Genomic DNA, 27,140 nt, shown 5'->3' on the forward strand with positions numbered 1-27,140 from the left:
ACGTGACCACGTTGCCTTTACACAGTTAAGCGTGCGCGACGTATTGAACTTCTTGTAGTTTTCGTTTTTCACTGCCCCGGAGGAACAGGCGCGCCGTCACGCCATATTCAGTGGTTAGCTATCCAGCTACGTACAGAGCGGGTTCTGTTCTCCTATTAACAGAGTAAACATGGGACGAAAGAAGAAGAAGCAAATGAAGCCGTGGTGCTGGTATCCTTTTTCAGCTGTAACATTTGACATAGACTGCTTTTATGACGACCTGAACGTTAGCTAGCTAACGCTAATCGAACATTTAAAATCCCAAAATGTGGTTGATAAGGAAGTAGCTATCGGGCTAGGCCGCTTTACTACGCGGTTTGAATAACACGGTATAGTGGCGTGTTAAATGGTTGCTAGCCAGTAATGGGGACTTTTTGAGCGCCAGATTAGGCAAATATGTTGGGATGCTGTTGTGATTGTCTATCAGAATTGTAGTTTCACTGTTTGTGCTGAGCAGTTTACTACTACGAATTTTTAGACAACTTTTTAAAGCTGGCTGCCTAGCTAGCTAGGTTAACATTCATGCATTTATTTATGGGGGAGGTAGCTCTTGCAGTCGACTATTTTCGTAACGAACACTCGTAGTGTTCATGTGTACATTATGAGGTGATCCGGTAGTATGGCTTTAAATGTATTATTTTGTCCAGCGGAGAAGTATAGGAGGACAAAAAGTGTGGTTTCGTTGTTTTACTTCCTGTGTATCGTCTTTTCGGTCATACCCACCAATTACCATGTGCCTAGTTCCGTGAGCCAGATTATTATTATTTTTGTGCGTGTCCAGTCTTCTGTGAAAAGTGCTGGCGTGGGTGCAGGTTTTTGTTTTATCCCTGCACTACAACAACGGATTCAACTAATTACACAGCAGTGTTCTTCAACCAAGACCTTGATAAGTATAGTCAGGTGTCACGGTGCTGGGCTAAAACAAAACCCTGCACCCACCACGGATTCCCCTGCCCGAGGACGTTGGCTGTCTTGTGTGTACTAAAGTTCGGAAATGTTTAACTTAACCAAAAACCCAAGGTATTGCAACAGAGATTTTGACGATGAAAAGATTCTTATTCAGCACCAGAAGGCAAAACATTTCAAGTGTCATATATGCCATAAAAAACTGTACACGGGTCCAGGTTTAGCAATTCACTGCATGCAGGTAATGATGCTGAGCTTCAGCTCCCCTTTGGTATTTTCCAGTTTTTGTTGAAATTATTACTTTTTATTTTTATTTTTGTGTGATGTTTAAAGCGTTATTTATGAACAGTTGTTTTTATAACAGAGTTTATTACGTACAAATTTGTCAATTGAATCGGAAGTCATGATGTTTTATGGATGCAAAGAAGATTCTTTAAAATGTTCATATTCTGATTAAGACCACTACTGCTAAAGACAGATGCTTTATTGTGTATGTTCATGGGTGTATGTAGTGTGCTGTGTTGTATTTTATTTTATTTTTTTTACTCCTACTTTTCCTGCAGGTTCATAAAGAAACCATAGACGGGGTACCCAATGCGATCCCGGGAAGGACGGACATTGAATTGGAAATATACGGCATGGAAGGCATTCCCGAGAAAGACATGGAAGAGAGGAGGCGAGTGCTGGAGCAGAAAACGCAAGGTGAGCGCTGGTCTGAGGGTGAGCGCTCGTCCAGTCATGTGACCTTCGCTGGTGAAACAGACCCTAGGCACGACGGTTCCATGATGTGATCTTCCTTTTGAAGATCACATTTTTATATACTCCTCTTTACCCATACCTTATCTGAGCAACGTGTTTAGCCAAAGCGGAAATAGAGTGTTACATAGAGGAAATAGTGTTTGTAGTCCTAAAACCCGGTAGTAAGTTCGCTTTTTTGAGCCATGGGTTCCCTCGTCAGATTTCCAGTGCATTTTTCCCAAAGGGATTTAATTTTTTGCCGAAAATAAGTTCTGTGGTGAACGTAAGCCTTAGGGAGCTCTACGTTTTGTTCTGCAAGATAAATTACACTCATTAATACCACCACCACTGTGGATTTCAAAGCTGTTATGTGCTTTTAACAAATAAGTTGCTAACAAGTTGGTATATTGAAACTACAACAATGGTCGCTTTCTGACTTCCACCACTCCAGTTTCCATACTAGCCCCGCCTAGCTGCGAAAACCTTTGTAGTTTCAACATAGCAACTTGTTAGCAAGTAAGCACTGTAACACTCTATTAATAAATTAACTAAGCGGTGGAGTAACGTGCCTTTGTTTGCTGGAAAAAAGCCGAGAGCCAGAAGAGGAAGCAGAACAACCAGGACGACTCGGATGACTACGAGGAGGACGAGGAGCCCGGCCCTTCCTCCCAGCAGCCCGTCGCGCAGCCCCAGACCGGCTACATGCCCCCCATGACCCAGCCGGGCATGCCCCCCGTGCACGGGGCCCACGGAATGCCCCCCGCCACCTACGCGGGTACGTAGCGCGGCGAGGGGCCGAACGCGGAGTGAAGCTTTCAGACGGGCCTGTCTGCAGGAGGGCCGGCTCTGTGGGGGGAAGTGGACGAGTCAATGAATGAATAGTAAATGAATACCAAACACAGTGGAGAGGATCCCAGTGTGTGATTGCTGGGGCTGCACGGTGTATCGAATCGTCATATTTTTAAGTGTAGGAAGAATAACTGCCGCCATTGGGCGTATAGGCGATCTTTTGTCGTCTTTTTAAATTTTTATTTATTTATTTATTTAATCACCCTTGATGTGGTTGTAAACAACCAAGCGTCAGCAGCCATGTGAAATGCTTCCAGGCAAAAACGTCATCCTCGATATAATAGCCAGTCGGCAGCAAGGTCACACAACTTCCATGTGATTATGTTATTTGCTTTTTAAATCACATGGGAGCTGTTCTCTTTTTTTTTTGTTGTTTACTTAGTCTTGAAAACTCAATAAAAATTGAATAATAAAAAAAAAAATAAAATGCATTGGAAGCTGTAAGGCCTTGCTGCTGATAGGCTGTCTTAGCTGCACACGGTAGATATCAGTGGTGTTTTTTTCCCCAGAAGCATTTCACATGCCCTCTGATGTGTGGTTATTTACTACTACTACATCACGTGTGATTACAGGGGGGAAAAAAAGACAAAAAAATCACCTATACGCTGCATGGTTTCGGTTATTCTCATTATGCATACAAAGATTGCGATACAGCATCGAGCAGCCCTAGTGATTTCTCTGTCTTCCCATTGGCTGTGCAGGCATGCCTCCCATGATGCCTGGCGTTCCTCCAATGATGCCCGGCGTTCCTCCCATGATGCCAGGCATGCCACCTGGGTAACCTTTCACCTTTTTTACTCCGTGCATACTGGCAACACACAGAAGCGGGTTGAAACCGGATCAAATCGGTCACAGATTTCATTTTACGTTTTTGTTTTTTTCTTTTGTTGGCTTTTATTGGAGATGCCTGTATCCAGGGCAGTTTACCGATTGCATTCGCACATACAGTCTATTTACACTGCAGGGTATTTACTAAAGCTGCTCAGGTTACCTACCTTTGCTCAAGGGTACGACGGCAGTGCCTCTGCTGTGAATCGAACCCGCAACCTCTCAGTTCCAAGCGCAGATCCCTGACTATTACTCTGTACGGTCGCTGTTGTTAATTATCTCATGAAAAACACATTTTCAATGTACCAAAATGCCTCACGAAAAGTCTTACTCACACATACAAAGCACTGGCTATAAGTCATTCATTCAAACTGGAAAAATCTAGGCCTGCCATTAAAAGTCTTGAAATCAAAATGACGCCAAGTTACTGTACTGCAGACAGTCCAGGCTATCTTACCTCACACAAAAATTAAACAAGCTGTATTCCAAAGCAATGCTACCCAATGTTTCCTAGATTGTTTCAATGTCTGGTGTTTCTGAAACATCACTGTTTTCATTATTTTAACAGCATGATGCCAATGGGTGGCATGATGCCGCCTGGACCCGGGATGCCCCCGATGATGCCAGGCATGCCCCCAGGTGAGTGCTGTCCCTTTGGCCAATCAAATCAGTTTAATTTTATTTGTATAGCACTTTACAGAGTGTATGTGACTGCTCCCTCAGAGCCCTGCTCTGCTGTCCAGATAGCCTGGCTCTGGGTTCCCACTTTCCTGTAATGTCATCAAATTTGGAAGGGGAAGTCCTTGAAAATTATGTTTCAGGATTTATATACGGGATTAGTGTCGGTCGGGTCTAAGGACAGCACCCGATGTTCTCATTGTTCCTATTGTTTCCTGAATTGTCTGCAATGTTGTTTTTGTCACCAGCTGTAGCGTTTTTATGGGTCTTTATGGGGGGGGGGAGTGCTTGAAAGAACTTAGTCAGTCACAGGTGCACGTGGGAACCCTGTTAACTGTTCCTGTGGATTCATTTGACGGGGACGGGCCAATTCGAGGGCGGGCGTGGCGGTGAATCGACCCGCGTGCCGTGGGGCGTGTCTCAGTTCGTTGTGTTCCCCCGCCCCTCAGGTATGCCCCCGCCCGCAGGTATGCATCGGCCCGGCATGCCCCCCATGCCCCACGTGCCCCCCGTCACGGCGCCGGGCATGCTCAATCGACCGGCTGTGTCTGCTGCCACGGCAACCGCGCCCCAGCCCGCCGTGTCCAAACCGCTGTTCCCCAGCGCCGGACAGGTACGTACCGCACGGGGCCCCGCCCTCTTCCCCGTCTTCCCCCGCCTGCCCCGCCCCGCCCCACCCCGCCCCGTGAGAGTCAGACAGCCTCTCCACCCTACCCCTGGGGCGAGGTTTCCCTGGGACTGGGGAACGGTCGGTCCTCCTGAGTACTGCAGACGTGGGGCTGAAGCCGTTTGGTCCCCAGCTTCTGTTTTTTGTGTTGGCGAGGCCCAGCTTCATACCTGGGGTCACCGATGGGAGAAGGAAATGCTGGCAGCTGGGGTGATATGTAGCATTATTTCTTATAGCAGCTGGGGTGATATGTAGCATTATTTATTATATTAGCTGGGGTGATATGTAGCATTATTTATTATAGCAGCTGGGGTGATATGTAGCATTATTTATTATATTAGCTGGGGTGATATGTAGCATTATTTCTTATAGCAGCTGGGGTGATATGTAGCATTATTTATTATATTAGCTGGGGTGATATGTAGCATTATTTATTATAGCAGCTGGGGTGATATGTAGCATTATTTATTATATTAGCTGGGGTGATATGTAGCATTATTTCTTATAGCAGCTGGGGTGATATGTAGCATTATTTATTATATTAGCTGGGGTGATATGTAGCATTATTTATTATAGCAGCTGGGGTGATATGTAGCATTATTTATTATATTAGCTGGGGTGATATGTAGCATTATTTATTATATTAGCTGGGGTGATATGTAGCATTATTTATTATATTAGCTGGGGTGATACGTAGCATTATTTATTATATTAGCTGGGGTGATACGTAGCATTATTTATTATATTAGCTGGGGTGATATGTAGCATTATTTATTATATTAGCTGGGGTGATGTGTAGCATTATTTATTATATTAGATGGGGTGATATGTAGCATTATTTCTTATAGCAGCTGGGGTGATATGTAGCATTATTTATTATATTAGGTGGGGTGATACGTAGCATTATTATATTAGGTGGGGTGATATGTAGCATTATTTATTATATTAGCTGGGGTGATATGTAGCATTATTTATTATATTAGCTGGGGTGATATGTAGCATTATTTATTATATTAGCTGGGGTGATACGTAGCATTATTATATTAGCTGGGGTGATATGTAGCATTATTTATTATATTAGCTGGGGTGATATGTAGCATTATTTATTATATTAGATGGGGTGATATGTAGCATTATTTATTATATTAGCTGGGGTGATATGTAGCATTATTTCTTATAGCAGCTGGGGTGATGTAGCATTATTATATTAGCTGTGGTGATATCTGTGGGGATCTCCTGAGGTTCAGTCACAGAAGGTGCCCGCTATGGGCATGTTTGGCCTTGCAGCCTGTGAATGCCAGGCCAGGGCCAGGGTCATGAGTCACTGGCTCATGGATCAGCACTACAAGCAGTGAACACATTTCATCCTCCTCCCTGTGATAACGGGGGGGGGGGGGGGGAGCAACCTGAATGCCTGGGATTGGTGATTATCCAAGTTAATAAATTATCTCGTCCTGACTGAGGAAACTGGGCTAACGCTAGCGTAGACGCCGGCGTGCGTGCGTCCGTCGGTCCGTTAACTTCCTGCCCCCCCCCCCGGGTCATGTTGCTTTGTTCTGCCCTTTCTCCACGCTGCAGATGGGGAGCCTCGTTCCGAGCACGAGCGCAAAATCGGGGCCCCCGAGCGCCGAGGCGGGGCCCGGGCCCGAACCCCCCAAAGCCCTGTTCCCTAGCGCGGCACAAGTACGCCCGAAGGCTTCCTGCTCCGCCGCGGTTTAGAGTTTGGCACTGAAACGGCCGCGGGAATGCGGCAAAGCGGCCTGTGTGTGGGACGGGAAACGAGAGCGCGCCGTCTGTAAAAATGAGCTTCCTGTTGTGGCGGCAATGAGTTCCTGAAGAGTGAGCCGCCGCTGCCGCCGTGGCGTCCGCTCGTTCAGGAGGAGCCGTTGGCTGGCGCTGACCCGGCGGCCCGCTTTGGCTTTTGCTGCATGCCCGTGTATGCCAGCGCGAAACGAGTTACAAATCTGTGCGTTTAACCGCACTCCAAATTTACATTTAAAAAAAAAAAGAAAAGAAGTCATTGATTCGGTTCAGCCCTATGTCTGCACATGGTGATCTTTGGAGGCCTTAATGCACAGATTTGTTTGGAGCCTAATTTACTGCTTTCCCAGCCTTGTTTTTAAAGCATAGTTTGTTTTGAAACGCCATTTTCTCACTCTGCCACCCAATTGCGGTACACAGCATGCTGTTTTTATTTATTTTATTTTTTGTGTTCTTGCAGTGTGTGTATTTTGATGAGGGTTTGGGAGTGCTTGTAGAGGGGTTTTGGGGTTGAAGTTTGGTAGTGCTTGCAGATGGTTTTTTGGGTTGAAATTTGGGAGTACTTGTAGATGGTTTTTTGGGGTTGAATTTTGGGAGTGCTTGTAGACAGTTTTTTGGGTTGAAGTTTAGGAGTGCTTGTAGAGGGGTTTTTGGGGTTTGGGAGTGCTTGTAGAGGGGTTTTTGGGGTTTGGGAGTGCTTGTAGAGGGGTTTTTGGGTTGATGTTTGGGAGTGCTTGTAGAGGGGTTTTAGGGTTGACGTTTGGGAGTGCTTGTAGAGGGGTTTTAGGGTTGACGTTTGGGAGTGCTTGTAGAGGGGTTTTAGGGTTGACGTTTGGGAGTGCTTGTAGACAGGTTCTTTGGGGTTTGGGAGTGCAGGTAGAGGGGTTTTTGGGGTTTGGGAGTGCTCGTGGAGGGGTTTTTGGGGTTTGGGAGTGCTTGTGGAGGGGTTTTTGGGTTGAAGTTTGGGAGTGCTTGTAGTGGGGTTTAGGAGTGCTTGTGGAGGGGTTTTTGGGGTTTGGGAGTGCTTGTGGAGGGGTTTTTGGGGTTTGGGAGTGCTTGTGGAGGGGTTTTTGGGGTTTAGGAGTGCTTGTGGAGGGGTTTTTGGGGTTTGGGAGTGCTCATGGAGGGGTTTTTGGGGTTTGGGAGTGCTTGTGGAGGGGTTTTTGGGGTTTAGGAGTGCTTGTGGAGGGGTTTTTGGGGTTTGGGAGTGCTCATGGAGGGGTTTTTGGGGTTTGGGAGTGCTTGTGGAGGGGTTTTTGGGGTTTGGGAGTGCTCGTGGAGGAGTTTTTGGGGTTTGGGAGTGCTTGTGGAGGGGTTTTTGGGGTTTGGGAGTGCTCGTGGAGGGGATCTTCGCTCACTTAGCCTCTCGTCCACGCAGGCCCAGCAGGCCGCTGTGTCAGGACCCGTCGGCACGGATTTCAAACCCCTCGCCGCGGCCTCCTCCGCCTCAGATCCCCCCAAACCGACATTCCCGGCTTACAGCCAATCACCCGCCGCCACCGCCTCCACCTCCACCAGCACAGTGTCCAAGCCGCCGGCCGCGGTGACCAGTAAGCCCGCCACGCTCACCACCCTGAGCGCAACCAGTAAGTTGATCCACCCTGATGAGGACATCTCACTGGTGAGTTCTGATTCTTTTTTTTTTTTTTTTACTGTTTACCCCCGCCGCCCTCCCCCCCCCCCACCCCAGCCCTGCTTAAATCAGTTAGTAGTTCTTTACATGCCAGTTCCTGAAATGCTAGCAATTTGCCATATTCTGTGGACCTACCTATGCTCGTGTAATCCGTCTTGCATTGTTGTTTCCTGTTGTCATAGGGTCGTTTAAAAGTGTCTAAGCACCTTTTTAATTAATTAAAAAAATTAATTTTACTTTTGTTTTTTTTCTGGCCTGTTGTGCAGGAGGAAAGGAGGGCCCAGCTGCCCAGGTACCAACGGAACATTCCCAGGACAGGACAAGCCCACATGGCCGCCCCTCCTGGGGCACCAATGGGTGCCATGATGCCCCCCCAGCAGGCCATGCCCCCACAGCACCCCATGCACGGTGGGTACTATTTGCTGATACCAAATCGATCAGCATTTGAAGGGAATGGTTTTGAATTTTGTTTAATGCATATTTTGTTACATATATTTATTGTAGCTATAACACATACATATAATAAAACATATTAAACCTTTTTAAACCTGAGTTACTTCGTCCCAACTTCGCCCCAAACTTTTAGGAAAGAATTTCAGGAAATAACCAACATCTCGTACACATTTGACAGGTGCTATCACCAGTCAATGTATTGTTTTGCTTAATAAAATTTTATGTTTAACAATCCTTTTTCAATTTTGTAATTTGTTAAGTGGCTATTGACATTTTCCTAATAAAAGCAGAGCATTGTATATGTCATTCTTCGGGGTATTTGTATTATTATATGCTGGTGATAAAAGTGCTTATGTCTCAGTTATAGAGGTGAATGTGCAGATTATAGAAGTGTCTCTCTCCCAGTTGTGGGTGAAGGATTTGAAGGAAGATTGAGAGCTCACACTCACCCGTGCTGCTTTCTTGCTTGTTTCACAGGTCAGTATGGGCCCCCCCCCCAGGGAATGCCCGGGTATATGCCGGGTGGCATGCCTCCGTACGGGCAGGGCCCCCCAATGGTGCCCCCTTATCAAGGTGGACCCCCCCGGCCCCCCATGGGCATGAGGCCCCCTGTCATGTCTCAGGGAGGGCGCTATTGATGCTGAACCGCCACCTTTCAATAGGTTTGAAGATTAAACTATATATACATTATTTTTTTTTTCTTTCTTTTTTTGTCGTCTTGTCTCATCTTGCTGGTGTTTTTAGTAGCCCAAACTCAATAACAGTTAGGCCCTGCCCTCCTCCACCATTGGTTTTGACTTGACCTACAAGGGTGGGCAAGAAACTAAAGAACGTTCTGAGACTTGAGACCTTACGTTTTTATGCATTTTACCTAATCGCAAAAGGAAAAAACCAAAAAACAAAAAAAAAAAACTTTGTTGCAACTGCCAACACTGACTTTTTTTTTTTTTTTTGGCCCCCTTCTGTTCTCTTAGGTTTTTAGATGTGAAGATTAGTTTAACAAAAAGAAAAAAAGGTTAGTACTGTTCTGAGTGCATGTGAATAAAAGTGAGCAGTACCGTTCTTGCTATGAAGGAAAGTTTACATCGACACATCGCATTAGAACACGGCCCTCGCAGCACGCTAGGTGCTGTTGGACTCCCGAGTCCCCAGCTTTGCTTGGTGAGGGCCTGAGCTCGTTTTTTGGATAGTTTTTTTTGTACACTGCATCCTGTTAAGCTCTAATCTTGTTGCAGGTATATTCCTAAGGTCCACACAATGTGCTCATGTTGACTTGATTCCTGTACTGTTGTTTAAAAAAAAAAAAACATTTAATGTAATAAAATGTGATGAAAACCACGCCTGTTTTTTCATGACCTGTGGAAGGATCACTTCTTCGCTGAGGTTGGTACTCTGTCCGTGGAAAAGTACGACACAGTTTCACTTTTTTTTACGAAAAGTGCCAACAAGGCAATTGCAAGATGACGTGAAATTTCAGCAGTTTGATTTCTGTCGGTTAAATTGAATTGGTAATATTTTCTGAGATATTCAGCGAATGTCTTTTAAGTCCAGACACTGCCTCCCTATTTGCAGTTGGCTGTCCTGTCCATTTTCAACAGTTGGCAAATACGTGCATACGGACCACATGTGAACTGCATGAGAGTGTTGGTGATGGTTGACAGCAGTGGTCTTCGTTCCTGGTCCCGGAGAGCTGCGGGGTCTGCTGGTTTTTTGTTTTTTTTTTCCGCCTTAACATCAGTAACTAATTCAGACCCAAGAAACCGGATGATGAGGTCAGTTAGCTGTGTAAATCGACCGCTTTAAACCGGTCGGTTCAGTGTCAAGTGACAACGACAAAAACCAGCAGACCCCGGCGGGGTTCCCCGGGGAACGAAGATCACTGGCGCCCCGAAATTGGCTGCTGTGTTACAACGAGGCTTTCTCTTCTCCCTGTAGCGATGCCATTGGAACTGGCTGGGTCTCAGTGTAGCCCTGTTCAGCCGGAGGCAAGTCCCACCTTTTCTTACCTTTCTCTCCCTTATCGAGGGCTTTCACAGCCTCTGGCGGCTGTTGGATTACTGCGTCCCCAAACTTTTTAGCGAGTTTGGTGAAAGCCCTTGCGTTAATTCCCAACTAGATTCTAGATCCCGGCTTGTGTCTGACTTCAAAACATTTTTGTTAAACGTATATATATACATATATATTTATATACAGTGCACAGAAAAGCATAGTTTTGTATAATAATAATAATAATAATAATAATAAAACGAATACAATTTTAATTCTTCTGACAGCCTTGTTGAGGCGGAAGCACTGTTCTGTCGGTTTAGCACAGTCGTCGGCTAAGTGACGGGACGGTGGGAGAGTGAACCCGGTGGCTTCAGCGTACAAAGCCGTGGGTTTTGTGGATGGTTTAACTTTCCTTGTATTCCTGCTGTATTTGTTTATCCAATATTCAGGTATTTAAAAAATGCAAAAGGATTGCACAAATCCGTTAATTTGGCTTTTTAAATTAAATTCTGCTCTGAAAATAATTTGTGTAGAACTTTTCATACAGAAATGCAGTTCCGTGCTTCATAGAAAAAAAGGCAATGCAGGCATATACGCACACATGCATACATGGATACACCAAGTTAAAAAATTCTAAATATTATAAAATAGGGTTGCGGAGAATAAGCATCATAATAAAATTTAAATATACAGCAAAAAAAAACGAATGAAAGAATTTAAAACCTAATGAAAAAGGTATGTTTTGAGCTGCGTTTTAAGAATGCCTGATGTGTGTAAGTGCTCTATAGTTTTGGAGCATAAAAGTTAAAAGCACTCTTGCCATTGTTTGATGCCTTGAAATAGGTATATTGATTAAGCCGGCTGTGCAGACTCAAGATCTTGAGCTTGTACCTTGAAAAGAAATGCGATCCTGGATGTAAGAAGGTGCTAGACCATTATTGCTCCACAAACAAAAGTAGTAAAACTTTAAATATGAAAATTTGTAATATAATGCCAGTTAGTGAGGCATTCAATCAGTAATTTGTCTGGTTACTGGATTTTATATCGGGACAATGGACTTCCCAGTGAATGATTAAAAAAGAATTAATAACATTGACTTTCCCATTAAAATTCGAACAGTCCCCCTTCACGATCTCACGCGCCGCGCCCAAAATGCTTCCTTCCTCAGGATTAGCATCACGCGAGTGAGCGAGTGCGTGAGTGCGCGAGTGAGTGAGTGTAAATGTGGCCGAAGGTTTCGCAGTTTTGGGCAAGCGCTGGGCTCATTGCATCCCCGCTGTCTCACGCTGTTTGTCTCTCAGCTGTAGCGGCAGCAGCGGCGGCAGCGGCGGCTTCTCTTCTCTTGTGTTACTCGGGTAACGAGGGGGGAAGTTCCGCGAAAGCAGGCGATGCAGGTTGGTTTTCCGTGTAAGTACCCGGCTGTGCCTTAGATTAGTGCGTTTGTGTGTGTGTGTGTGTGTGGGTGCTCTGTGGGGGACCTGTGATCATGTTACTGTTCTTGCAATGAGCTTTTAAAAGATGTCAGCTTTTGATAAAGAGAAGATGTTTTTGGTGTTTTTGTCCTTCCTAACTTCAGCAACTACGCGGAATAAGTTGAGCGTGGGAACCGGAAGAATGGCTTATTTTGCGCTGTTTTGATTGCATCTTTTTCCTGACCTGGCACGTGTGCGTAAGGCTTTCATTTCCAATTTTCTTTCCATTTACATCTTTTCTGTTTGGGCTTTTACCAATTTTACCAATAGGTGAATGGCACGTTGCCAGTGACATCGTCTGTCATTTTTATTGTGCTGAATGAAACTACTGAAATCAGCCTCTCTGATACTCTGCAATATTTTTATTTTTTTTGCTTCAAACAGAAATAGTATACTACTGAATTTGTATAAAACCCAAAAGCTTGCCCAAATGGCTCCGTAGACAAGGGTTTCTGTTTTCACTTTTAGCCAATGAGTGTTGAGATCTAATATACTGAGTTTTTAAATAAAGTCCTTTTTAAAAAATAAAAAAAAATCTTCCATCTTTCTGTCCACCTCTTGTAGTTGATACTTTCTCTTGCATGGTGCATTTCTGTTCACTGTTATCTCCACGTTTCTGGAGCTGTTTGAAAGCCACTGTGGAGGTGTTGCTTCTCTTTTGGCAGCAAGAATATCCACAAACAACACACAAGAATGGAGAGACAGTAAAGATGTCCAAAGACTGTTTAAAACGGAATTTAAAACAGTATTGGAAAACGTGCTGCTGTTACTCTCCTCTCCAGCAGAGGGCAGCAAACACAGGTCGTTGCTCCTCAGGGTACATTAGGGTTCTTCAGCAGCTACTTCCTTTTTAAAAATAGTGCATGTAGGTTGAACATCTCCCACATACTTCTCATGAAACTATATGACTATGGTAGTAGTGTACGTGTGTAAGCAGAGGTGATGACTTCTTGAACTATGCTAAGCTAATATTTATCCTGTCACCAGTGTGGGTGATGCTGACACAGCAGATTCAGACCTGGACATCATCTTTTGATACTTGAGACCAATAATTTTTTTTTTCCACCTTTGGATCCTTGGGATGTCGGCTGAATAGCCTTGCTGTTGGCCAACTTGTTTTGTCGCTTAGTATTAACAGGCCTATAGGTTCTTAGAGGAACCTGACTTGATACACAACACATATTCAACAGGCCAGTTAAGACTGGTAATCAAATAAATTACCCGACCTTGTCCATATTCTTTTCATTTTTTAAGTGGTGTTTCCACACACATTAGCGTGCAGATAAGTTGCCTGTCTGTTAATTACTTGGGCTGTACACTTGACGGCAATGCAGGGGGTGCAGGTATGGCCCTGAAAGTGAGAACTAAGTTCCTGGCCAGAAAGTCAGTGTTCCTGGACAGGGACAATTCAAAAACTTGTGGCATCCAGCTTAATCCAGTGCCACTTTGATTACGCTAGCACATCCTGGTACTGCAATCTGCCCAAGCTGTGGAAGATAAAACTTCAGGTCTCCCAAAATAAACTGATTAGAGTGGTCTTAGGTTTCGGTCCATGAGAACACATAGGGAGGAACCAGTTCATGCAGCTAAACTGGCTCCTTGTGGAGTCCGGAGCGACGCAGTTAAAACTCTGACAGGTTCACAAAATCATAAATGGTGGAGCCCCGAATTACTTATTAAACTTCTTCCTGCAGGTCAGAGAGGCTCACAGGCACAACACTAGGTCGAGTGTAGCAAATCTGACGCTGGTAAGGATTAGTAGCCAGATGGGTAAGAGTTATTTCAGATACTCGGGTGCCCAGGATTGGAATAACTTTCCTAATATCATTAAACAGACTACAAACCCAGTCACGTTTAAGGCAAAACTGAAACACTGGCTTTTAGATAACGTACCCCTGTAAAGGGGTTGTGTAGGCAGGGTTGTATGTAGCTCATTCAATGGACCTTTTTTTAGTATAATAGGAATTGTGTACTTTAACCTTTTGTCAGAACAATGCCTGTTAATGCCCAATGTGAATGTTTACTGTATATTGATGTTTTTGTGCTTTTATATGCCGGTAATACCGTACTCTACCATCTCCGCGCGTACGCGCACGCGCATGCACACACCTCCATGGCATCTAGCTACAGCAAGGACCACAATGGAAAAAAGTCCTGTGACTTTTTTGTGTTATCCTTGATGCTCTTTTAATTGTGCATGTACATTGGTGTTTGCAACCATGTAATTGTCCTTTTAAAGTGAATCAAAATAAAGTGAATCAAATAAATAATCTAAAAAAAAAATGTTACCGATTGTTGTCTTCCATTATCGTTTTGCCGGCGAAGATCCTCGAATGCACATGCGCTGCATAGGTTCTTGCGACAACACAGCACATAGTTTATTACGATCATGAATCCTGTAGTGTGACCCCCTGCGATTACCATTCTTTTGTAAGTCGTGTAGTGTGAACGTTTCTAGAATTAAAATATCAGTGATTTTTTTTTAGGAAAGACAGTCGTTGTGTGACATGCTCTTTGTTGTTAGGATTTTAAAAGTCGTGTAATGTGCACTAGGCAATGGTGGTTTCACCTTGCAGAAATCCGGTTCCTCTTCACGACCTCGAAGTGATCTGATTGGGTGGTCATCTGAACGCCGTAGCCAGGTTGGTTGACGCCTTTTCTAAAGCGCACGCACAACCACGCAGGTGCCACCTGCTGTTTTCGTCCTTCTTTGTGTCACTCTTCGCATCCCCGCCCCATTCGAGCCTGCGCGAGCACTTGTCGTGACTTGATCCTCGGAGAGCAATTTATGTTGCTATTGCGCGTAAGGGATACAGGTAGCGAACTTCTATGGACGTTAATCTTTTCCTGTTAAAACATTATTTGAAAGCATGCCAAATGTTTATGGTTAGCAAAACAATTAAATTACTGATTGCGAAGTTGTATGCATGAAACGCACATTTGGCTAAGGGTAGATTTACGTTGATGACAAATAGGAATATATGAGTGTTTCATATACCGTCTGATTTTGTCCAACGATTCAAATATCTGCCGTTTAAATATTTAGCATGTCTGTTTAACGCATGCCTTGATGAAACCGGTTAAGTGAGAATCCTGTGACTTGACATTGGATCTGGATGAAATGTTCAGCTCCTAACCGGTGGGAGGCAGCACTTGGCGTCCTGGCGGCACAAGGAAACGCAGCCGGGGCAGGACGCTGATGCACCAGCGCAGGAAAACGGGAATATTTCGCAGGACGGCGCGTGAACCCGTGAATGGAAACAATTCGGAATGGCAGCGTCAAGTAGTGAAAGGAGGGCGTTCGCGCACAAAATCAATAGGTAAGACATTGTCCGTGTACTTCAAAACATTTAAAAGGCTACAATCAGTTTAATGGGTTGCTGATGTAGAATACTTTGGAAATTGCTATGAACTGTAATCAGACCGGTTGAATATTGCCATAGGGAGTTCAGGGAACCAGTCTTTGTTCATCTGGCGATGGGCACACGTCTGAATTAAGGTTAGCAAACCTCAGCTGTTTTATAGATTGTAATGTGATAATATCGTTTCGAGTTACTTTTGGTTTACGCAGATATTATACGCTCTGTGGCGAAGGTTCAAATTCTCAGGGGCTGTTTCGTCGTTGTCTTTGTAACTGTATCCTGGTTGGGTAACGTTAGTTGGCTAACGTAAACCAATGAGCTAACGTTACTGTAAGTATGACGTTCTGTGAGAAAGCTGGTTTGTAGAGAATTATGAAACTTAGCTAGCCATTTATTTTGTTATCTTTTATTGCAGCCTGACTAGAACTTGAAAGGGAAAGTATAACTTGTATGACCCGTGGCCGATACCACAAGTTACTGGTTTCGTGGTAAAAGTCGGTTTGCAGAATTGAAAGCTGTGTACTAATGTACGACGAGGCGGGGGCTGTTACTGTAACTTAGCCGTTGATGAATGGTGCGTGGGTCGCTGTCCTCTCACTGTCTAGAAAAAATAACGTTATGTTGTTTCAAGTGATTTGAAGTATTTTAAATAAATAAATAATAAATAAATATCACGAGAAATGTGCTCTTTCTTTTGAGGCTCCTGCTACCTGTTTTCGAAATATACAAAACCAATATCCTAGAAGTGGAAGTTCCTTGCTTTGTGGGAGATTGTGAGTGGTGTAAAAAAAAAAAAAAAAAAAAAAAAGATATTTTTTTTTTACATGTTACTCTGTTCTCGACTTTAATTGGGCTGTAGCCTGTCTCTTATCCTGTGTATTCAGAAGTTGTTTAGCTCGTCTTGAGGTCTATCGCTGCTTGTATTGCCCCTGAAACCCCGTGACAGCTCTATCCCTGAACTGAACGCAAGAGGAGTAAGCCCTGTGTATTCGGTTCTGCACAGGAGCGTTTCTCTTCATTTGAAAAAAGAAGTCATGTGCAGTACGATTGGTTTAATAATGGCTCTGGCTTAGGCTAGATGCTGAGGCTGCATTTATGGACGCGTTGATGCTGGGCAAAAGGGGGAAAAAACTGGGATTGTCATTGTTTACCAATACCCCACATAAAATTTCACTCAAATTATGGAATGTTGATATTTCAGAAGTCTTCCTGTACCACCTTTTTCTCTCCCCCCCCCCCGCCTCCCTCCCACCCTCCCCAGGATGCAGGAAAGGGTGGGGGTGTTCCGTCAATTGCTGCTGGAACATAGCTGGTTTTTGCTTTCCTGTTTTTTTTTTTGGGGGGGGGGGGGGGGGGGAGGTTGGACCCAGTCTGTGTCTATCTGTCGCTGCACTGTGTACCACATGCTGCATTGTGTCCAAAAGTCGTAATTTCGTTTCCACAAAGCGTCCACATCTACTTCGTTTTGGTTACCGAGAGAGTTGCCCTGACATTAACACAAAACGCATGCACACGTGAGTGTGATGAGACCTGTTTTCCACGATTACACCACATTCTAATACACAGACAGACAGACACACACACACACACACACACACAAAAAGAGAATTGAAACATATCAACACTTGAAACATACTCAATGGTTTCTCCCTGTTTTAGTGAGTGAGCTTGGTAAGAATATCCTTCAGGTTACAATGGCTGTGATGTTGTTGGTGTTTTGGTTTCAGTGAAAGGTGTTCAGCAGTACTAGTTCGCTTATTTACAGTCTGACTCAGTGCCCTGCCTTATTCCCAGTTCCTCCTATATGTCAGTGAAATGTGTGTTTGTGTGTGTGTGCACGTGTGTGTGTGTGTGTGTGCCCATCCATCCATCCATCCATTATCTATACCTGCTTCTCCTGAGCAGGGGTTGCTGGAGCCTGTCCCAGCATGCATTGGGGGAGAGGCAGGCATACACCCTGGACAGGCCGCCAATCTATCGCAGGGCACACACACCATTTGCTCACACACTCATACCTATGGGCAATTTTAGAGTCCCCAATTAGCCTATCTGCATGTCTTTGGACTGTGGGAGGAAACCGGAGTACCCGGAGGAAACCCACGCGGACACGGGGAGAACATGCAAACTCCACACAGAAAGGCCCCAAGCCGAGATTCGAACCCACAGCCTTCTTGCTATGAAGGCTACCCACTTCACCACCGTGCTGCCCTGTGTGTGTGTGTGTGTGTCTGTAATATGATTACTAATAATGATAACTGAGTAATTTTTCTCTGGGCAGTCACAAGTGTGCTTTCAGGAAGAAGCCAGTGGCATATATAAGCTGTGGGGAATGCAGCGTGTGGTTTGGATGGGTTTCTGCATGGAGCCCGTCGCATGGGTTTCTGCATGGAGCCGGTCGCATGGGTTTCTGCATGGAGCCTTGTCGAATGGGTTTCTGCATGGAGCCGGTCGCATGGGTTTCTGCATGGAGCCGGTCGCATGGGTTTCTGCATGGAGCCGGTCGCATGGGTTTCTGCATGGAGCCGGTCAGAAGCGCTGTCTCTGTACGCCTCTTTACGGGACGTCCCGCATAGCTGTCCTTTTCCCCTTTATGCAGTTTCACGGGCCAGTATTAATATGCAGGCAGCGTGGTAATGCAATGTACTGAAGAGACCAGAGAACATTCCTTCAGGGCACGCCAGCCCCCCCCCCCCCCCCCCCGTTTCCCTGTAACCGGGTAACAAGGTTAGAAAAGCACCAGTCAAGCCAAGGGGGATTGGTGCTTGAGTAATGAAAACAGTATAACTGTATGAACTGAGTGATGATGAGTCCAGGGATGATGGAGTGAATTGCATTCTGCCTAGAGGCTGAGCATAGGGCTGCACCAGAGGGGTGGTGTTCAGAGGTGGAGCAGGGAGGTGGTGTTCAGGGCTGCACCAGAGGGGTGGTGTTCAGAGGTGGAGCAGGGAGGTGGTGTTCAGGGCTGGTGCAGAGGGGTGGTGTTCAGGGCTGGAGCAGGGAGGTGGTGTTCAAGGCTGCAGCAGAGGGGTGGTGTTCAGGGCTGGAGCAGAGGGGTGGTGTTCAGGTTGTGTTGAGCTCTGCAGCAGAGGGGTGGTGTTCAGGTTGTGTTGAGCTCTGCAGCAGAGGGGTGGTGTTCAGATCAGGGCTGGGTGGCAGAAAACGGGGGAATCTCCCGCTCCATCTCCTCCAGCAGGAAGAGGAAGTGCGCCTCGCTGGAAGCAGGAAGTGGACCCTGGCGCAGCTACAGTTCAGAGCTTAGGCGTTCAGCAGTTACCTTCAGCAAACAAGACTTACAAAAGGTGCATTTAGCGCGGATGGGGAACCTCCAGCAGGCCCGGTGATGAGTATTGATATAATCAGATCTGTGCCATCTCCGAGATGCATGCCAGGACCTGCAACATAAAGGGAGTGGTTTTTAAAAACTGTTTTTTTTTTTTTTTTTAGCTCGCAGTTATTTACCGCCTGCATAAATATGTGAATTCCTTCTCGATTTGCTCCCCTCAGTGGACGTGTGGCTAATTGCTGTTTGCTACGTGTGAGATCCGTTGGTAATCCCCCAGTCACAGTGAGAACGTGCACTCATACTGAGCAAAGCGTAGTGTCATATCTGCATCAGGTCTCCATCTGCAAACCATGTTATTTATTGCTACGTCTGCAGTTTCTGAATGCGGGTGCATTTCCAAGCGGTCGGCCATGTTTTAGGCATTGAGATGTGTCTTATATGAGCAGAGCTGTTTTCCAGTGAGGATTCCTTTACCGGCCCCCTGCTGTAGGTCTATAGCAGGGGTGTTCAGCCTGATCTGGAAGGGGCTGATGTGGGTGCAGGCTTTTGTTTTGGCCCAGCACTCCTGAACCAGCTTTGGTCTTCATTCAAGCCCCTTGATAAGTGAAATCAGGTGTCTACTTAGGCTACACTTTTTGGCTGGACCACAACAGCAGGGCCAGCCCTACAAACGCTGACTGAGTGATGAAGTTACACCATTGGTTGGCCGGACCACGTGTGTTAGGTCCAGCCATTTACTAGGTTTTAACCTGGTCTTGTTTTACACTTGATACCCAGTTCAGGTTTTTTTTGTTGTTGTTGCCTATATTCTATTTTTTTTAACCACCTGTTGGCATCTACTTTTGAAGGTGACTCGTATGCGAAACCTGTGCTCACGCGGGTTTACACTGGAAACAACCCGCATGCGCACACGAGGGTTTGGTTACCGAAGCGAAAGTAAACAGCCAGGCCGCCACAGCCACACCGCCATCTGCAGTGGACGCAACACGAGACGGAAACGATAATTGAAGCTGTTGCTTTTGGAAGCGTGTCAGCCATGGCACCATCTATCATTGTGACCGTCTATCACATGTCTTTTGGCCTATGCCGAGTCTTTGCCCCACAGGCTTAAAAGTCATGTGACCTCTGTACATTACATTACAGGCTTTTAGCAGACGCTCTTACCCACAGCGACTTAAGCCGCGTTTCCACCGCAGGAACTATACCCCGGAACTAGGAACCTTTTGAGGAACTCAAGCCGCGTTTCCACCGCAGGAACTATACCCCGGAACTAGGAACCTTTTGAGGAACTCAGTGCGTTTCCACCGCAGGAACTAGGGTCTAAATTTAGTTCTGGGGGCTTTAGCCGTGTTTCCACCGCAGGAACTATACCCCGGAACTAGGAACCTTTTGAGGAACTCAGTGCGTTTCCACCGCAGGAACTAGGGTCTAAATTTAGTTCTGGGGGCTTTGTTTTACCCCCCAAAACGTTCCTGCTCGGGGGGTAGTACTTTCCGAAAGTACAGGAACCTTTTGGGTGGAGCTTGCAGCGCTGAACATTTCTGATTGGTCGAGTACTCGTAGCATTTGTGTTGTATTTATTTTCCGCCATTACCCGCCATGTTTGAAAATATGCAGCGGCAAACCAATTTATTTTCATAATAACTTCAAATCAAACTTGTATGTTATGCGGCGCAGTAGCCTACTTTTGGTTATAGCCTGCCAACGTCTTGGAATTATAACGTGTGCTCTTCTGTTCTTTTCTTGCTTTAGTATTCGTTTTATAAAATGCTAAGCATTCGTGCTGGGACAGCATATTACGTAGGCTACCAAAACATTCAAACGGATTAATTCGGTTGCTGAATATTTTCTTCCGGATTTTCTTTGTTAGCCCGTTGTTGACTCAAAACGTTTGATACAGTTATGTGAGGTATGCGGTAGTTCTGCATAATTAACATTGGTGATACAGTACAAGCAAACTGGAAATCACCTTCCGCACTTTTTATCCGGGTAAAATAACAGGTTAATTCTAGTAATCTTCCCTTTAGCTTTTTCAGACTGCCGTAATTTTACTCAATTTTACTGCCATTTTTCAATTCCACGAAAAGACCAGGAAGACTATGGACTCATTTATGGTGCATGGTTCGCATCTGGAGGGCACACTTCGCTGCTCGGCTAGCAGTAACTTCGAAGGAAAGCAAACGGTGGCTGTACCACTACTAATTTACATTTTCACGCAAGTCCGAGTTTTCGTTCTATTCTTGTCATTTTGCGATTAGCCTGATATGGAATTGACGACGAGAAAGTAATAAAACAGCAAATTGTTTACAACGTGTGCATGTTTTCTGCTGTTAATGAATGTGTTTGAGAGGATATATGAAAATCAATAAATACAAAAGTAACCATATATAGTCATTGTTGGTAACCCGTTGTATATAAGTGGAATAAACCCCTCCGGGCTGTCCCGGTTATTAGAAAATAATGTAGGCTACTTCGGTGGTAGTGTGGGAAGAAATCATATGACAGATGGACCGACGACAACGTCAGTGAGCTAATTTGCCTAATCTTCGCGGTACTTTAGACCCCGGTGGAAACGCAGACAACCATTGGCTGAAGGAACCTTTTAGTTCCTGGTAAAGTAGTTCCTGGGACTGAAAGTTCCGGGTAATTTTGGTGGAAACGCGGCTTTTGTTTTACCCCCCAAAACGTTCCTGCTCGGGGGGTAGTACTTTCCGAAAGTACAGGAACCTTTTGGGTGGAGCTTGCAGCGCTGAACATTTCTGATTGGTCGAGTACTCGCAGCATTTGTGTTGTATTTATTTTCCGCCATTACCCGCCATGTTTGAAAATATGCAGCGGCAAACCAATTTATTTTCATAATAACTTCAAATCAAACTTGTATGTTATGCGGCGCAGTAGCCTACTTTTGGTTATAGCCTGTCAACGTCTTGGAATTATAACGTGTGCTCTTCTGTTCTTTTCTTGCTTTAGTATTCGTTTTATAAAATGCTAAGCATTCGTGCTGGGACAGCATATTACGTAGGCTACCAAAACATTCAAACGGATTAATTCGGTTGCTGAATATTTTCTTCCGGATTTTCTTTGTTAGCCCGTTGTAATTGACTCAAAACGTTTGATACAGTTATGTGAGGTATGCGGTAGTTCTGCATAATTAACATTGGTGATACAGTACAAGCAAACTGGTAATCACCATCCGCACTTTTTATCCGGGTAAAATAACAGGTTAATTCTAGTAACCTTCCCTTTAGCTTTTTCAGACTGCCGTAATTTTACTCAATTTTACTGCCATTTTTCAATTCCACGAAAAGACCAGGAAGACTATGGACTAATTTATGGTGCATGGTTCGCAACTGGAGGGCACACTTCGCTGCTCGGCTAGCAGTAACTTCGAAGGAAAGCAAACGGTGGCTGTACCACTACTAATTTACATTTTCACGCAAGTCCGAGTTTTCGTTCTATTCTTGTCATTTTGCCATTAGCCTATATGCAATTGACGACGAGAAAGTAACCAAACAGCAAATTGTTTACAACGTGTGCATGTTTTCTGCTGTTGTTGCCAGTTATACATATAAATGTGAATGCATTCTGTCGCTTCGGATGTCAAGACATGAAAGCGAATGTTCGCATAAAAACATAGGGTGAATTCGGGTAATTTGGGACATTTTTTGCAATTTTGATTTCTGCGACTTATTCCGATATCTATCTAACACATTAGATCGACACATTAGACCTTTCTGAAATCCCTAATATGTTTTCTAACCACACCAGAAGAAAGAATGTAGATATCATACCCAGAGGAGACATGCCACAACTATTAGTGTTCTTTGTGCCAAAAAAAAAAATCTGCCTGAATTTGATAATCTGGGACAGGTCACTTTGTTATCTGGGACACTTGTATTAGGCTTTAAAAAGCCTAAATCACTTTACTTTATGCATGCCAAGCTCAATATCACCACTTTTTTAAAAAGCATTATGAAAAAATGACAAGGACAGGAAGCTAAATATGAAAATGTATATTATTCATAGAAATTTCATTAATTCATATAAACATATTAAAACGTCATAACATTTTTTCATAAAGAACTAAATAAAGAAAATATCAGGAAAAATACTTTCTATCTCTACACGGGATTAACGGATCTACCGTGTTAATTCATTTAAATTCATTTAAAACATTCTATTAAAATTGTATAACATTTTACAAAATCAACTAAAATTCAAGCAACAGCAAGCAACAATTAGATTAAAGTAATTCATTTGGTTATTCATTTAAATTCTCCATTCTATTAAAATTGAGGCTACTCGGGGAACAAACAGTCCTTGCAGGTGAGAGACCCATCATCATCTATCACGCCATTATCTTCTGCACATGTTTCGTGATACCAATGGCTGCAGACCACACAGGACAGCCACTCTTCTGCGCTTTTGGGATCGTCTCTGTCCCCATATGCATGGTGGCAGATGGTGCATGGCTCCTCCTCCTTCTTCTTGGGATTTGGCTTTGGCTTTGGCCCTTTTACCTTGCCGTTCCCCTGAACGTAGGCAAAATGTTCATCGCTTGTGAAGTTCATGGATGGCGGTTTTGATCTCTTCCGGATGGTGGTTGGCCTTTCTCGGACTGGAATCTGGACCAAGTCCTTAAATGAGACTGCTGCTTCCTGCACGACCTGTACCACTGCCGTCTCCACCTCAACCTCATGTGCCAGAGGTGGTACAGCATCCTGGGGCACTGCCAGTGGGCACTGACAATGATGCTGCTGAAGAGGGGCATGCAAAAGGTGGGGGTGAGGAGGGTGCACGGCTGCCTGCACAGGGTCCTGCAAGGCGTGGGCCTCAGGACGGAGGTGAGCAGGGCACACGGCTGCCTGCACAGGGCCATGCAGGGCGTGGGCCTCAGGATGGAGGGGAGGAGGGCACACGGCTGCCTGCAGAAGACGATGCGGTGGGTGATGGGTTGGTGGGGCACTAGGAGGTCTCTCTTGATGCTCTCTCTCCGTCGTTTCACTTGGCACGAAGAGGGATGCGTCGATGTGGGCTGGGTTCAACGGGTAGATCCCACTGCCCCGAAAGCCAGCTATGGCATTCGAAGGGGTCGCTGCCTTGCTCCAGGCCTTTGAAAAGACAGGCAAAAACAAGGTTCTGTCTAGCCTTTTACCCCCGCTCTCCCTGGTGATGGCCCTCCCCTCCAGCCTCCAGTAATACTTGAGGCTCTTGAAGAGGGCCCTGTCTGCTGGCTGCAGGTAGTGCGTGGTGTGTGATGGTAGGCCAAGGACATAGACATTGTTGTCCTTCATTAGGTTTAAAAACTCCACGTTAAAAACGTGGGAGCTGTGTCCATCAAGCAGAAGAACGTGTGGACGTGGGTCATCTCTTGACAGGCTTTGCAACACGAATTGCCTCCCCCACTCAAAAAATAACTGACTGTTTATCCACCCGTTGTCAGACATTTTCACCACGGTGTTTGGTGGACACCCCAGGAGCCACTCTGCCTTCAGCCGTTTGCCCTTGAATATAATCATTGTGGTGCCATACCCACCGGCAGCATTCAAACTGGCAAGGCAGGTGGTGGTCTCTCCCTTCTCACCAGCAGTGACTTCGAAACATGGTCCTCCAACCTCGGCAACCACCCTGGAGGAGAGGAAGTGGTCCTGCAAGCCCGTCTCATCACAGTTCCAAATATGGTCCGGCGCATTTTCTAAGCCCAGGGACTTAATGATTTCTTCATAATCGCTGAACCACTTCATAACTACCGGGCGATTGAAGCCGGCTGCTCTGGAAGCGGAAAGACCCTCAGGCTTTCTGATACTCAGGCTAGGGTTCCGCTTCAGGAACCCCTGAAACCAGGCATAGCCAGCTTTTTGCTTGGTTTCGGAGAAGCCCTTTATCCCTTTTTTTTTAGCGAATTGGAACACGAGTTTCTGGATATCTTCCATCCTTAGGGGAAACCCCCTTTTCCCAAGTGTCTTCACAAGCTCTGTGAGGGCATTTTCATCTTCTTGGGAGATAAAGGGCTTCCTCCCGATTGTGTGCTTGTGGTCCCCTGTGCCTTTGACTCTTCGCTGAAGGGTTGACTTCGGAACATGCCAGGCCCTGGCCAAAAAACGAAGCTGAGGGACGCTACCTGCCTCCACTAACTCCCTGTACTCAGCTATAGCTCCCTTCATTCTAGTCTCACTCCATTGGTTTAACTTCTTCCTACTTCTCTCATTTCCCTCTCTCTCTCTTCCTCGTTCTTTCTGTTGCCCTCTCTTTTCCTGACGCTGTGGTGCCATTGTATTCTGTAATACATTTCATTGAGTTAATTTTAGGTCATGGATATTTTCATATTTTAGCTGACTAATGACTCTCACATTTGTACATGATGAACAACTACAAAATACTGTGTGTGTGCGTGTGTGTGTGTGTGTGAGAGAGAGAGAGAAGGATCAGGTATGGCAGTGATGAAGAGAGAGAGAGTGTGTGTGTGTGTGCGTGTGTGTACAGAACATTGTCTACCGGCATTAGACTTATAAACCTTAAATAACTACGTATGCAACTTCAGGAAGTCCATAAATGCATATTTCCCCCATTTGAAGAACTTAAATGACTGTCCCAGATTACCCAAAGCATGCTGTACCACATTCTCAATCATATTTGATAAAGTGGGACAACTAAAAAATGTTTGAAAGAAAAAAAACTAAAACACATTTTCAACACATTAATGCATATTTTGTTGCTTGAATAGATCACAAACATAATTTTATAACAATTAGGAACATTGTCTCATTTATGACAGATTTATATCCTTAACATTAATCTTGTCAGAATCCTATGTCACTGACCTTGTCATGCAATTCCCAGGGTAGCTTCCTGATTGATAAGTGCCCTGCCCCTTTCTGTGACATCACCCCCATAAAGTCGTGTGATTTCAGTCACATGACATCCATGCGAAACCTATAGTAAAAGTCCTGTTGACTAGATTTTGTTAGAACAGGAAATAAACACACTGGAGCTTAGGTGTACCACATTACCCAATGTCCCAGATTACCCGAATTCACCCTAATGAATGTGTTTGAGAGGATATATGAAAATCAATAAATACAAAAGTAACCATATATAGTCATTGTTGGTAACCCGTTGTATAAGTGGAATAAACCCCTCCGGGCTGTCCCGGTTATTAGAAAATAATGTAGGCTACTTCGGTGGTAGTATGGGGTTACGGAAGAAATCATATGACAGATGGACCGACGACAACGTTGCTTTTTCATACGTCAGTGGGCTAATTTGCCTAATCTTCGCGGTACTTTAGACCCCGGTGGAAACGCAGACAACCATTGGCTGAAGGAACCTTTTAGTTCCTGGTAAAGTAGTTCCTGGGACTGAAAGTTCCGGGTAATTTTGGTGGAAACGCGGCTTCAGTGCGTTTCCACCGCAGGAACTAGGGTCTAAATTTAGTTCTGGGGGCTTTGTTTTACCCCCCAAAACGTTCCTGCTCGGGGGGTAGTACTTTCCGAAAGTACAGGAACCTTTTGGGTGGAGCTTGCAGCGCTGAACATTTCTGATTGGTCGAGTACTCGTAGCATTTGTGTTGTATTTATTTTCCGCCATTACCCGCCATGTTTGAAAATATGCAGCGGCAAACCAATTTATTTTCATAATAACTTCAAATCAAACTTGTATGTTATGCGGCGCAGTAGCCTACTTTTGGTTATAGCCTATCAACGTCTTGGAATTATAACGTGTGCTCTTCTGTTCTTTTCTTGCATTAGTATTCGTTTTATAAAATGCTAAGCATTCGTGCTGGGACAGCATATTACGTAGGCTACCAAAACATTCAAACGGATTAATTCGGTTGCTGAATATTTTCTTCCGGATTTTCTTTGTTAGCCCGTTGTAATTGACTCGAAACGTTTGATACAGTTATGCGGTAGTTCTGCATAATTAACATTGGTGATACAATACAAGCAAACTGGAAATCACCTTCCGCACTTTTTATCCGGGTAAAATAACAGGTTAATTCTAGTAATCTTCCCTTTAGCTTTTTCAGACTGCCGTAATTTTACTGCCATTTTTCAATTCCACGAAAAGACCAGGAAGACTATGGACTAATTTATGGTGCATATGAACGTGGCCCAAAATGGATATGAAAATATCCGATCCTGTGTGTCTTTTTTCCTTCTGTTTGCACGTTCATAATACATATGTGATCTGTGCCACATGTGAGCAAAAGATCAGAATTAGGTGTCTTTTACCGGGTGGTGTAAACGCAGCCTTAGTGCTGGACTACAGCAGAACACTGCACCCGCACCAGACCACACTTTCTGGAAAAGATCGGACACCCCTGATAGAGCTACTAAGAGAAGAAAATGAACATGCAGTCGTAGTTTTCCTTCTAATGCTACATGCAGGCTCCACTTTTCCCGAAAGTTGCACCAAATTATACGGTGAAAGTTTTGCCTGATGTGCGGTGAAAGTTTAATTCGCATGGAGACAGTTTTGCATG

General features: G+C 44.8%; 2 protein-coding genes across 5 annotated transcripts in view; both read left to right on the top strand.

The window, feature by feature from the left end:
* The first annotated feature begins 37 nt into the window (after positions 1-37).
* Positions 38-12,557, top strand: LOC118217119 (BUB3-interacting and GLEBS motif-containing protein ZNF207-like). 2 transcript variants are annotated; one of them, XM_035398929.1, is made up of 12 exons: positions 38-210; positions 1,060-1,186; positions 1,509-1,647; positions 2,273-2,458; positions 3,234-3,309; positions 3,929-3,999; positions 4,488-4,651; positions 6,284-6,388; positions 7,845-8,087; positions 8,366-8,507; positions 9,030-9,214; positions 10,488-12,557. In XM_035398929.1, the coding sequence occupies exons 1-11, from the start codon at positions 170-172 to the stop codon at positions 9,188-9,190; spliced, it is 1,455 nt and encodes a 484-aa protein (XP_035254820.1). In that variant the 5' UTR covers positions 38-169; the 3' UTR covers positions 9,191-9,214; positions 10,488-12,557. The 2 variants fall into 2 exon arrangements, with proteins under 2 accessions (XP_035254820.1, XP_035254821.1); XM_035398930.1 differs by lacking the exons at positions 6,284-6,388; positions 10,488-12,557 and having other exon boundaries at positions 42-210; positions 9,030-9,890.
* Positions 12,558-14,603: 2,046 nt separating this feature from the next.
* Positions 14,604-27,140, top strand: part of LOC118217117 (dedicator of cytokinesis protein 7-like) — a 52,919-nt gene continuing 40,382 nt past the window's right edge. For 2 of the 3 annotated variants that reach the window (XM_035398927.1, XM_035398928.1), the window contains exons 1-2: positions 14,604-14,655; positions 15,143-15,333. In XM_035398927.1, the coding sequence (XP_035254818.1) occupies positions 15,284-15,333 (50 nt within the window). In that variant the 5' untranslated portion in view covers positions 14,604-14,655; positions 15,143-15,283. Of the gene's footprint in view, positions 14,656-14,690; positions 14,830-15,142; positions 15,334-27,140 lie in introns of those variants that run through there. The other variant, XM_035398926.1, reaches the window with a different exon arrangement.

Source organism: Anguilla anguilla, chromosome 17, assembly GCF_013347855.1.
Source record: "Anguilla anguilla isolate fAngAng1 chromosome 17, fAngAng1.pri, whole genome shotgun sequence".
In the NCBI taxonomy this organism is placed as follows: Eukaryota; Metazoa; Chordata; class Actinopteri; order Anguilliformes; family Anguillidae; genus Anguilla; species Anguilla anguilla.

What these genes read in the sequence shown, in the direction of transcription:
- LOC118217119 (XM_035398929.1), top strand. Translation starts at nt 170, where the DNA reads ATGGGACGAAAGAAGAAGAAGCAAATGAAGCCGTGGTGCTG. An exon ending in CAAATGAAGCCGTGGTGCTG is followed by an intron (nt 211 to 1,059) that starts GTATCCTTTTTC and finishes CAAAAACCCAAG; the next exon opens with GTATTGCAACAGAGATTTTG. An exon ending in TGTTCCCTAGCGCGGCACAA is followed by an intron (nt 6,389 to 7,844) that starts GTACGCCCGAAG and finishes TCGTCCACGCAG; the next exon opens with GCCCAGCAGGCCGCTGTGTC.